Genomic DNA, 13,585 nt, shown 5'->3' with positions numbered 1-13,585 from the left:
ATGGGGGGACGAGATGGGCTCGTGGTAAAAGAGACGAGTTCTTCCTATTCGCGTAAAAGATACTTTCAAGATGCAAGGAGTACAAGATAATAATAATATTATTATTAATTAACAATATTTGATGAATATTTGATAAATAAATGTTGCTAACTCGTGTCGCGCATTGCGCTCGTATTACGTAACGCCGACCAATCGTTCCTCCCCAATGAGCCAGGCCAATCAGATTTCTTCTTCTTCTTCCCAGGGACCAATCAAACGTCCTTACAATTTCTGCCTTTCGCATGCTCGCCAATGGCAAGACTGAAATTTCTCCACGTGGTGGAACGTTGAAGGGACGGAGCGACGGAGCGACGGAGCTCATTGTCAAAAGGACACTCATAACTCCGAATTATAATCGTTTGACAAAATTATAATTCGATCGTTGTTTATAATCGTCGCGAAATGTTGCGCGTCGCTGCGAGACGAGTACAGGTACGTATGGCGGAACAGAGTATTGCGTTTAAAACTGTTTTTGCAAAGCCTTTAACCTGTCTGCCTTTGCAAGCTTTCCAATTGTTGTTGCGTTTTCAGAATATAACGACCGCCGCTTCACGGACGTTGAGCGCACAGGCTTCGAGCGCCGCCGGTCGATCCACGGTGAACGCCGACGTGCCGGGCCTCAGCCAGAATGTTGTCAAAGTACCGAACGCACGTAAGATTTAAAGATCAAACAGTATCGCTCTCCGCGGAGATCATTCGCCAAAGGCAGATCTCCAGGCCTGAACTTGAGATATTGTTTTTAGCTGTAGGGCCCAACGCTTCCAAGGACAAGGAGTACAAGAATCCCGAGTACTTTTGCTACCACGTGGACTCGTTCGGGGAGGCTGAGTTAGAATTGGCAAAGTACAGACTGCCGCCGCCGTCCAATAAGAGACCGTTCAACAAATAAACGATAGAACGAAGAATATAGTAGGAATAAATGAGATAGCGAATTCAACAAGTTTGGGGAAAATGTACGAGAGAGATGACGACAAGCCAGAGTGTTCAAAACTGCGCTATTATTACTTAAGAAAAATACGTTTAATATATTATTTGTCTACGTAATCCCCCCCGATCGTTTTCGCCATTTTATCTCTGAGAACAAAAAATACATTTTGTTAAGCATATCTAGTTCTGTCGCTCGTAAAACATGAAAATAAACAACATAAAATTTTCCAGCAATCGTTGGATCCTCAGGGCGAATCCCGTGAATCCCGTCCCGGTTGAGAGCCACTGTTTGGAGCAGTTTTATTTATACGTGGATCGCACGAACGCGTCCGAAGCGCGCGGTCGGAATGGTCCGGACTCGACCGAGCTGCCGATCGCTTCCCCTCTTCGCCCCTTGTCCCTAATCAGTAATCACACAGCTGACTGGCCTCCACGTAGAAACTAGAAACGTGCCAACCATACGATTCTTGGTCCGTGGTAGCTATATATGTGTATGACGGTGCCGGCGTGTCACGCCACACCATAGTCGCCCAGGAGGCCGCGTAAAGTCGGTCGAGCCGGACGAGCCGGTGCCCATCGCGTATGAGTGCGACGGTGACGCGGCCGCGCGACACCCCCCCCGAGGTCCGAGGTTTCGACGACGAGGGTCCGCTCCGCCTCCAGCCGGCACGGCTGACCGCGACTGGACGTCGTCGTCGCGGCGCCCGTTATCGCTATCCCTTCCGTTTCTTTTCCTTTGCGTTCTTTCCCCCCCTCCCCCTTCCCCTTTTTCCTCCCGAACCCGTCCGCGAGATCCCGAGTCGCCGGACTCGGGGGCTCCGCGAGTGGAGTGCTCGACTCGGAGTGGCCCAGGTTACCACACACGTTCGCGACAGCGAGAGCTCCTCGCCGATGCCGATGTGAGTCCAGCCCGCGCGGTTTCGGCTTGGTCAGGTTCTCTCTTCTACGTATACTTCCCTCGCGCGGGACACGCGGAGTGCGCGGATCCGGAGAGCGATGTCGGCCGTCGCGCGGAACCGGTTCCTGTCGGCGCTCAGCGTCGCGCGGCGCCTCGCCGGCGCCGGCGACCACGCGCACGTCGCGCGCATGGGCGTGCGCCGCGGGAATGCAGCGTGCTGGAGGTGAGATGAGAGAGTGGTGAAAACAACCCCTGTCTGTGATGCGATCGCTCGTTCGCGAGAACACCCCCCCCCCTCCCCGCTAATAGGATAGAGTTTAAAGATATGTTTAGTTTAATGTATTGGGGAACGATGAATCGAGCGAAGAGAGTTGAAAAAATGCCCTATCATATCCCGATGATCTACAGATTCTACGGAGAAAACGTAGAAAGATAAAAATAGAAAGAAAAAATCCCTCGATGAGTTTTAGGAAGACCGAAGAATCCGCGAAATGCAGGAAAAGAACTTTTTTTTCATTTTAAGAATAGATAAGAATGAGAAAGACAGTCGATACACAGGTTCAATAAATTCTCTCTTCTTTAGCTATGATTTAGGAAGAATTGTCCTTTGCGTCTTCTGATTCGAAATATTTTTATGTTACTCTGCCAACTGCGAGTCTGATTAAACTTCGGACGTCGCATAATTTTTTGTGACTCGCGCCACCCTTAAAGGTTCCCTTTTTCTTGCAACAATTCTTTAGTGTTGCTTCTTTGAACTAATTGAGAAGAAAAATTGCGTGGACGCAAAACAGGTAGATCCTACCCGTAAATAGTCGACAAGATATTAAGAAATTGCCCGGTCAATCTTCACGGTTCGGTTTCACATTCCTCTCCAATTAACGGGTTAATCTTTACTTTGGAACCGTCTTCGATTTTACCAGAAGAATCTCTCGCGAACGGGTACGATTTCAGCTTCTGTACACAGAAAGCAGAATATTCTTGATTTGAAAATATCTCGAGTTTAAAAATTTTGAAATGAGATTATATTGCGAAGAAAACGAAGAAAAAACTTGCTTGAATGAAGTCGTTTATATAGTTCAACCAAGGAGAAAAAGTTGAAATTCGTATAAGAATATAGATTGTTGCGTATACACGAAACGACGCGTTAATTTGAGTAATAAGTTTTGATTTAACACTTCTTTTTTCTTCTGTGTATATATATATATATATATATATATATATATATATATATAATCCTCTTCTAAAAAGGGCATGTTATCGATACTCGTCCTTCTCTAAAAAAGGCGTGCAAAGTCGATACACGAATATATCGCGGTTATTTTTGCCTCTTTTCCGCGATTGGTTCTTTCGCTGCGCTTACTTCATTTGCAGCTGTCATCGTATATTTTGACAATTGTTTGTATCAAGGAGTTAATAGTGTAAAGGCCCGGTCTACAATGGATGTTGTAAGTCGTGAGTCGTAAGAATTGACCAATCACAGTCTATTATTCTTCTTGCGGTCGAAGAATAATTAACTGTGATTGGCCAATTCTTACGACTTACGACCTACAACATCCATTGTAGACCGGGCCTAATAGTAATAGGATAATGGCCTAGTTTACACCGTGCGTTTAGGCCGCGACCTATACCTTATATTCAACCCAAACACGATAGGTCGCGACGATGTAAACAGTTGCGACCTCGCTTGGGTCAGGTCTCTTTTTCGCGTGCCCTGACCTAAATTAGGCGTAGACCTAAAGTAGGACGTAACGCGTGTAAACGCAGGTGACCTAAAGATCGCCTAAAGTGCAGAGAGTGTACCAATAAATACTGGATACTGGATTTTTATCTATATTCGACCAAAAGTATCATAGGTCTACATGGTGTAAACGTTTTGTTTAGAAGCCTATTTTAGGTCAGGGCATAGGTCAGGTCGCGATCAGGTCGCACGGTGTAAACTAGGCCAATGTTAAAGCTAAATAGCGCGAAGCGCGCGTCTGTGATGTCTAGTAAGGAAATAAAAAAGGAATGATCGGTCATTAGCATTCCTCGATGCGCAGTTCACAGTTGTCATGCAAATCGCTGACGACAAAGAGGCTCGTGTATAATCAATGCCTTTTCTCTTCTCTATCTCTCTATTTCTATTTGTATCTCGATCTTTATCGGATACACTTGTGAGAAAGCACGTACTAGACATAAAAGTCGTTTTGCGAGCGTTTAACGAACACCTGCGCGTTAATCCCTTGTTGACTTTTCACGGCACTCGAGTCACGAACGCGATCGTCACGGACATATACGTACATATACGAGAACGAGGCGACCGGGAGATCGTAAAAATCGATTGGCGAAACGATTCTCCGCCGCGAGAGAATTTAGGTTTTCAAATCCCGTGGAATTCACAGCTCGTATATCGTTCATCGATGCTTCGAGCGATCGGTTAAAATATTTTCCCCTTACAACCGGCTAAAACTTAAACTTCTCTTCGTTTGTTTACGAGGCACGGTTCAATCGAAATTAATTGCCTCTGTTAAAACAGCTGATTTCAAACAAGGGCTCTTTGTTCTGATAAAGTGCGCGATTGTCTAAATATTTATATATTTCGAGTGTCTCAGCGCGCGGCAAATAATACAAATCATCATGCAAATGCAAATATGTATATATACCTTAGAGGTAAAAAAAATCGTATGTTCAGTTTTGGTCAAAATGGAATTAATTTTCCAAATATATCAGGAGCTTGAATTGTATCATGGTAAATTATCTTATGTCTATTATTACTAATTCCTAAGATACAATGTTTAGAAAAAGCCTTGAAAATTTTCGTAATGCCTTAATTTTGGTCAGATATACAACGTGTTATTCGCAGTTGTACTATTAAACATTGCCAGTTATAAATTACTGCATTAAAAACTCAATAAATCAAGTTGCTACTTTTATTTTATATCTAAAAAATACACCACTTCCATACTTAAAACTTTAAACCTTGTTTTCTATAAATACATAATAATAGAGATTATTTACCTCTAAGGTATACAGTTATACGTAATAATGTGCTGCATATTTTAGAATAACCACCGCGAAATCGTAGAGCAGAATTGATAAAACTTATCTTTATATATACGTATCTACGAAAACATGTTCGTCAAAATGTAAAATTCGAGCGAATCAAGAATAATAATCAATCAGGAAAAAACGCCATTTTACGGTCAGGACTGGACTTCATGTCCAGGTAGCCTAATGATATTATTAAATGTACATAAAATAATTCACACGAATAATATTATATCGTTTTTCCCTAATTCTAATTGATTGCATATCGGTCGTGTTTCACTTATTAAATCAAGAACGAACTTTAATAAATTAATTACTTTTAAAAATCAATAAACACAATTCGAATTTGACGAAGCAAAAATTCGAATGTAATTTCAACTTGTTTTGAGTCTTTGTTCGCTTCCTCTGTTCGATCCGATTCGCTCGCGCACAAGGCGAGTGTATATATCTCGAAGGAAGCCGTAATTAGATTCGTTTTAATCGTCCGTTAATTTCGATCGGTATTACGCCCGATATTGCACGTACCTGTCTGATAAAGCGACTCGTTGCTTCGTGACTCACGGCGATGATAACGATTGCGGCACGTGTTAACGTTAACACGTCGCAAAATAAAAGCTATTTTTATATTACGTATACATTTCCTCGCGAGGCTTCCACGCTGAACATTCTCGCACCTCGGAACGCATCTTGTTAGATCATTGATAAAGTTGTTTACTCGGCGCTATTCCGCGCTCGCATATCCTACGAGAAATGACGTGCGTGATCCGTAAACGTGCGCTCCGTCATGTCGTGGTTATCACGTGGAACGTGGAACGTCGGTGCCGGATAGATAAGTCAATTTCAGGTTTACCTTTCCGCGCGTTGTTTCGCTTTTATTAGCGCTTCTTTGTCGTATCGGCTAGCAAATAAAAGCTCTATTGACTGTCGATTTTATCGCTCCAGCCACGGACTTTCGCATTTCCGTAATGTTTAAAAGAATAATATGTTTCTTATTCGTGAGAGCCTCGACATACTTAGAGACATCCTGAAAGTTTCCGCATGACACTTAATTTTAAAACCACCATTTTTTCTTCTTGTTATAAAATATGTACCAAACATGATTATGATGGAAAAAATCGCGCGAACGATTGTCAATCTTGCAATACGAATGATCAGTTTCTTTTTTCGTATGTTACTACTTCAAACGTGCGCGGAACAAAAGAACGATTTTTTTTTATCGTAGAGATTCGTAATTCTGACATAATACAATTCTGACGTAATGCGGCAGTAGTGAGAAAACAGGAATCTGAGAAAATAATTTTTACAGCACGTCGAAATTATATTTTAGTTAAAAACGAAAATTATATTTTAGCGAAAGCGTTGATACTCCTCAAGTTTTTTACGATTTGAGCGCAACTGAATAATCCAAAATTCTGAGATGGACATACGTCAGTAATAATTTTTCTCTATTAATTCAGAACGTTAGTAATAGATTTTTTTTATTAATTCAGAACGAGAGAGTTACCTTGTTAATCGATTTTGCAGTCGGTAAATGCATAATGTAAATTGTCAGTTATCAGTTTCTAAATTGATATTATTATGTATTATACATTGCATTTTACGTCATCGTTATATTTACATGCTATACGATATTATTATTCGAAATATACTGCGTATCTCCTAATGATTGCGGCGCCGTCTTTATAATGACTTGTCAAGAGACACGGTAGTGTCTCGCGCCAAGTACGCACGGAGCGAGACGCACCGTGATAATACTCTGACGTCGAAGTTGGAATGCACATAGATCAGATAGAGATCGATGCAAATGAACCCGATAACTATTTATGCATGCAAGTAAACACGCGTTTGATAACTGACAAAGCGCAGAACCTTATGCAAATCACGCTGTTTATTCTTTAGGCTTATTATAGATTTATTTCAGAGTTTTGCATATTATTTAAACAGACATACGTCAGTAATATTTTTTTCTACTAGTGCACATTCAGAACAAGTCGCTTTGTTAACGAAATCTTATCGAGATTTGTGCACAGAAAAAAAAAGTGTCGAATCAAGACAGATATACTCGTATATACACAACAATCTATAATCTTGAAATAAAATTATATTACGTTAAGCGAAGAAAACTTGTTTGAATGAAATTATTTTTATAATTTATAGTAACTGAGAAAAAAAGTTGAAATGAAAAGTTTAAATTCGTATAAAAAGATTATAAATTGTTGCGTATATACGAGTAATATAAGTTTTGATTTGACACTTCGTTTTTTTCTGTGTGCGGAATAATCACGTTATCAGATACAAATAGATCCAAGGCAGGATCCATGCCGACGAGAGTGGATCTTCGAAAAACAGGTTTCGATCAAATCTCCATAGTCGACGCTGAATCCTCGTCATACTTTATCTTCTTTATGGTGATTTTAAAAAATTTATTTTGACTCCGTTCACACACACACACACACACACACACACACACACACAGAAACGCGACTCCGTTCACACACACACACACACACACACACACACACACACAGAAACGCGATATTTATCCACGTTGCGTGCTGCGATTAATCGCGACCTTCGTGCTTATTTCAGCGAACACTTATTTTCAATTGCTGGGTGCTGCATCTCCGCGGAAAACTCGCCGGATTCGCTACATCACGCGTTTAGAGCTACACGCATCGCTGTTCTATGTAAACAACAAGCCGACATACCAAGAAAATATAAAATTAATTCAGATATGAATGTTGAACTTGACTTGACTCTACGTGCGAATTAAACTTTATTTTATTTCAGCCTATATTCTCCACTCAACAACTTGAATTAAAGTTGTTATTTCCAATCGTTCTTTCTCCGAATAAATGTGTTGAATCGAGCTTAATACGTTATATCTGTGGATGGACATGAAAATATTTGAACTCGGACTTGTCTTACATTAATAGAAATTTACATCAACTTTCTGATTTAATTCGTTGCGACACCAATTCGATCTATACTCGATTGACGATTCTAAACTTGTCAAACTTGATTTTTGAATTATACGTAGTACATGTCTTAATACTAAATCTTTCTATATACTTGTGCGCGAATTTATGGATGACAACAATATATCACATATAGGAAGAAACAGGTTACACCGTGGGTTAACTATTTTAACATTTACATGACAATCGTATGAATGTACAAATCTCTTTCTCACAAGTGTATAGATATCTGCATAGCTCTGTACATTGTTATTTTAATACAAGCAAAGGATATGAAAATTTTCCGTTTTCTGTCTGAGTTTTTTTCTTTTCTTCTTAAGGGAACTAGGCAGTCAGATTTGTCGAAAATAAATTAAGCTTCTTTTTTGGGAATTTATTATAAAGAAATGAATTGAAACCGAGACTTGCCCCTTGACACAACGTTTATTAAAATTATAAACTATAACAAACAAATTTTTTTAGTTGAAAATATGCATTGAAAAATGGCGCTGCAGATGGCTGATCGAAGAGGATTTTTAAAAAAGTTTTTTTGTTTTGCGGTGATAACTCAAATCACAATCTGTATAATTTCGGACTAAACCTCCAAAAAGTCTGTACAAACTCTAGTATTCGAGAAAAAAAGTCAAACAGCTCTTTTTACAAACAAAAAACGAAAAGAGCGGTTTGATTTTTTTGTCAAAAACCAGAGTTTGCATAGACTTTTTAGAGGTTTAGTTCGAAATTATATTCTATATATTGTAAACATGTTCAATTTTTCTTAAGTCAATTAATTTGAGCCTCTGTATTTGAGTTATCGCTGCAAAACGAAAAGAAAATAAGAAACGGAGAAAAACGCGTTTAAAGTTTTTAATGCATATTTTCAACTAAAAAGAATTTTTTGTTATAGTTTATGATACTAATAAACATTGTGTTAAAGGACAAGTCTCAGTTTCAATTCATTTCTTTGTAATAAATTCCCAAAAAAAGCTTTTATTTTCGACAAATCTGACTGCCCCTTAAAGAAGTTCCTTGTTAAACAAAGAGTTAGGCAAAGTGAAAAATGTTGAATATATTTCACCAAAATAGCAAAAAAATCGAAATATAAATATTCAATAAGAGACATTAATTTCACCGTTTTTTAATTATTTTGTTCTTTTCATGATTTACCGCAACGTCGCGATTTTATTTGCATGTATAATGTAGAAGTGATCGTCAGAGCATCGTCATTGTCACCTGATACTCGTCGTAATTCTTAACGTTCGTTAAATTTTTAGAACATTAGACTGTAATGCGCGAATGGTTCATTCCGTAACACAACCGACATGGGTAACAAGCAAGGACGAAAGTCGGGATTTGATGGCGGTGTGGCCGGACGTTGTTCGCGATCTCACGGATGCGGCGAAGCGCTTCAATATTCCTGATGTTACCAAATGGATGGCAAAAGTAAGTCGAATCGTTATTGATTAATACCATTGAATTAATTTGACTTATTAATTAAAATACCATAATTGAATTTAAATGCCAATAATTAGCGATCATAAGTACACATATGAGATTAAAATTCATGTGATGGATTGATTGATTAATTCTGGAATAAATTTCTTCCATATGATCAGATATTATAAACGTTTGAATAAGATTTCGTAATACAGTTGCAAATTTGCAAATTTACAGTCAACTTTTACTCATAATGACGATGTACAAAGTAAAAGTGAATCAAAATTAAAATTCAAAGGTAGACATTTAAGAGAAAGGCATATCAACAAATAAAAATTAGTACGATTCAATAGAAAATAAAAAAATTATGTTTACTAATATATAGAAAAATCTGTAACGATAAAACAAAGTCTGAAGCAGTAAGTCATAAATTTAAACGAATATGCAGACTGATGGATCTCTCTGTTACACAGGTATTACAGTACAATGTCCCGGGAGGAAAGAAAACTCGCGCTTTAGCGTTAGTTTATGCTTATAAGGTGTTGGCACCAAGTGACCAACTTACCGAAGAAAACATTCGTCTAGTTCGAATTTTAGCATGGTGTGTGGAACTGGTACGTAATTCTCTGTTCTCCTTTCCTTTGTGACACTGATATTTCTTTTATAAACCACAATCGATTACTCTTCAGTTAATCAAGACACAGACTGTAACATATTAATTTGTAGCACCATTAAATCAAAGTATACTGTATTATGAGCGATTTTTATTAAAAATATAAAGTGTCGCGATTACGAATTGTAATATTGAGATATTTACTGTTACAGATGCAAGCCTATTTCATCATAATCGACGATATACAGGACCGATCGTTGCTTCGCCGAGGCCAACCCTGTTGGTATCGTTACAATGACATAGGTCTAGCGGCAGTCAACGATGGTTTAATGTTAGAGAGCGCTATGTTTTATCTAATTCGAAAGCACTTCAAAGGGAAAGACTGCTATGTCAATCTACTAGAAACATTCCAGGATGTGAGTGAAGATATTTCCTACCGATCATACATTATGTGAATGCTGGCTTACCTTTCCTTTTTCCATTGAATCGAACAATTATATAGAAAAGTATTTTTTTCACGTCAACAGATCACGTTCAAGACAATAATGGGCCAAAGTTTAGATATGCTCTCTACCAACTTCGGCAAGAAGCCAAATCTGGATCTGTTTACGATGAATCGGTACAATTCTATTGTCGAGTATAAAACAGCGCATTACTCATTCCTTTTGCCAATAACCGCGGCAATGCAGTTAGTAAGTACGCCTCAGTTTTCTTGTATAACACGGAAAGACTGATTCGCTTCGATGATGACAATGCACTGTTACTTGTTACTTGATGCAGGCTGGAATAAAAGACCCAGAGATCTTCAGGCAAGCAAAAACCATCTTGTTAGAGATGGGACATTTATACCAAGTTCAAGATGACTATTTGGCTTGCTTTGGGGATGCCGAGGTTTGTGGCAAAGATAATACTGATATAGAGGAAGGCAAATGTACGTGGCTGGTTGTCGTAGCTCTTCAACGCGCCACTCCGGAGCAGCGTAAAATTTTAGAGGCGAGTCTCGTTGGTTAGATGCATTGCACTTCGTCAAACGCAGTTGTATTAATACTTTCTCTTTTTTTCTTATTACGCAGGAATGTTACGGATTTTCCGATCCGGAGAAAGTAAACCGTGTGAAACAGCTCTTCACTGATCTGGGTTTGCCGAACACTTATTCTATATACGAAGAAGAGACATATAATCTATTAAATGTACATATACAGCAGATATCACGCGGGCTTCCACATAGTCTTTTCTTGAATTTATTAGGGAAACTCTATCACAGAGCGTCATAAAACAGTTGTGTACATTAAAAAAAGAGACAAAATGTATTAAACTTTATGTGTTAAACGTTAAATATACTTTTGCATTAAATTTAGAACACAGGATAAGATAAAATGAGAAGTGTGCTAATGTCCGAGAGTATTGCGAAATGTTACTTCAGAGTGAAAAATATATCAAAAGATCTTTTATAAAGTTTTATGTACAGGAAAAAATTTCACTCTGAAAAAATCAATAAAAATTTTCTTAAACACTTGATAATTAGTCTTTAAATTATTTGTCATTGTAATGCGTTTATACTTTATGAAGAAAAATATTAATTTCAATTATACATATAAATAAATTATAACGTGTAGGCTATTTTTATGTCATTTTCTTTGAAAAAAACTGACGAAATATAGTCCCATACTAAATGTTAAAGCGTTTAATACAAAAGGTACAGTAAGTATAAAGACAGGAAATTCTGGTGAAAAAATTTCCCATATTTTTTCAGAAATTATCTAAGAATTTCTCATATTTTAGATTTATGAAAAATTCAGAAAAAATATGTTAGTTCTCAGATATTTTCAGAAATAATTGTATGAGGATTTTTGGAATATTTTAATATCTGTATGTATGGAAATTTCTGATAAATTACACGGATTTTTTAATATTTATTCAGTTTTCTACAAAGGCGCATTGGCGGGAAATATCTAAAATATTTCATTGTTATATTGTATGAGTCTTTCTGAAAAATGTTCCATTTTATATAAAATCAATTCTGCGAAAGTCTCCAAATTTTCATAAAAATTCTGATTAATAATAAGAAAAATACTGAGACATTTTTCCATCAGGGGAAGCTTTTGTTTTATCGCTTTATTAAATTCGCTTGTGATTGTTGGCGTTTGTTGCAATTTTATTCGTGACGTAACTGTCGAAACGTCATTTTTGCCGTTTTGTCATTCGTTAAAACTTTTAGAACATTAGATTATAACGTGATGGCTCATTCCGCTACTAAAACGATATCGGTAATGAGCGAAGAGATGATGACAGTGTGGCCAAACGTTATTCGTGATATCACGGAAGCGGTTGAGAATTTAAACATTAAAGATGTTGCTAAATGGATACAAAAAGTAAGTAATTATTGCTTAAAATATTACACAATGATCAAAGATACACATAAAGGCTGACATTAAAATTCACGGATTGACCGACCTAAATAAATTTCTAAAATAAATTTCCTCAAAATGTTCAGATATTATAAATCTAATGCAAAATTCCATAATATACTTATAAATATACAAAATTTAAAATAAAATTTTTACTTATGATGACAATGTTTAAATTTGTAAAAGTGAGTTAAAATTAAAATTTAAAAATAAATATCTAAAAAAATACAAGAAATCAATAAAAATTAGTAAAATTTAGTAAAAAATGAAAACAGTATCGAGTATTTGACTACCATAAAAAAACCTATTACGATAAAGAGAAATATGAAACAATAAGTTGGATTTGAATGAATATACAGTGTACTGATGCATATTTATTATGCAGATGTTACAGTATAATGTCCCAGGAGGCAAGAAAATTCGTGGTTTAACATTAATTTATGCCTATAAAATGCTGATACCTAATGATCAACTTACAGAGGATAACATTCGTCTAGTACGGATCTTAGAATGGTGTGTGGAACTGGTGTGTAATTCCGTTCTTCTCCCTTTTAAGATATTCCCATCTTCCATAAGCTAATAAGTCGAATTAATCAAACACAAGGTGTAATGTTTTAATTTATATAACATCTATTTAAATCAGAAGTAGTATAACTCCCACTTCCCACCATTTTATAATGTTGAGAAATTATTGCTATACAGATGCAGGCCTATCTTCTCACAATAGACGATATTATGGACCGATCGCTAGTTCGCCGAGGCAAACCATGTTGGTATCGGTACAATAATATAGGTGTAGCCGCCCTCAGCGATGGTATACTTATTATGGTGAATGCTATGTATTACATAATTCGAAAATATTTCAAAGTGAAAGACTACTATGTTAATATACTAGAAACATTCCACGATGTAAGTAAAAGATATCATATAAATATACGTTATGCTAATGTCAAGAGTTTATCTTTCCTTTCTTTTCTAATCGAGCAATATTATTTACGAAAGAATTTCTACAGGTCATATATAAGACACTACTTAATTGGTCAGTGCTTAGATATATGTTATCGACCAATTTCGGCAAGAAGCCCGATCTGGATCTGTTTACGATGGATCGATACAAATTTATTATCGAGTGTAAAACAGCGTATTGTACGTATGTTTTGGCAGTAACCGCAGCTATGTATTTAGTAAGCGTACCCCAATTTCGTTATATACGAAAAAACTGTTTTACTTTAATGATAATAATACGTTACGAGATGTTACTCGATGTAGGCTGGAATAA

General features: G+C 37.1%; 2 protein-coding genes and 1 long non-coding RNA gene across 3 annotated transcripts; all 3 read left to right on the top strand.

Annotated features, from left to right (window-relative positions):
- The first annotated feature begins 310 nt into the window (after positions 1 to 310).
- Positions 311 to 1,200, top strand: Ndufv3 (NADH:ubiquinone oxidoreductase subunit V3). Its single transcript, XM_071706401.1, has 3 exons — positions 311 to 471; positions 571 to 691; positions 783 to 1,200. Exons 1-3 carry the CDS (start codon positions 442 to 444, stop codon positions 926 to 928), a joined length of 297 nt encoding a protein of 98 aa, XP_071562502.1. The 5' UTR covers positions 311 to 441; the 3' UTR covers positions 929 to 1,200.
- Positions 1,201 to 1,348: 148 nt separating this feature from the next.
- Positions 1,349 to 11,419, top strand: LOC139772574 (farnesyl pyrophosphate synthase-like). The gene is made up of 7 exons (XM_071706387.1): positions 1,349 to 2,087; positions 9,123 to 9,291; positions 9,759 to 9,899; positions 10,111 to 10,314; positions 10,426 to 10,590; positions 10,679 to 10,891; positions 10,972 to 11,419. The coding sequence occupies exons 1-7, from the start codon at positions 1,963 to 1,965 to the stop codon at positions 11,170 to 11,172; spliced, it is 1,218 nt and encodes a 405-aa protein (XP_071562488.1). The 5' UTR covers positions 1,349 to 1,962; the 3' UTR covers positions 11,173 to 11,419.
- Positions 11,420 to 12,458: 1,039 nt separating this feature from the next.
- LOC139772588 (uncharacterized) lies at positions 12,459 to 13,259 on the top strand. The gene is made up of 2 exons (XR_011718167.1): positions 12,459 to 12,832; positions 13,009 to 13,259. It is a non-coding gene; the product is annotated as an uncharacterized lncRNA (long non-coding RNA).
- The last annotated feature ends 326 nt before the right edge of the window (positions 13,260 to 13,585 follow it).

The sequence above is a fragment of the Temnothorax nylanderi genome, unplaced genomic scaffold (assembly GCF_030848795.1).
Source record: "Temnothorax nylanderi isolate EJ_2023f unplaced genomic scaffold, tnyl_v1.0 TNYL_tig0051_pilon, whole genome shotgun sequence".
Classification (NCBI taxonomy): Eukaryota; Metazoa; Arthropoda; class Insecta; order Hymenoptera; family Formicidae; genus Temnothorax; species Temnothorax nylanderi.
Note: the sequence above shows the minus strand (reverse complement) of the source record. Positions and strands in the feature narration are given on the sequence as shown.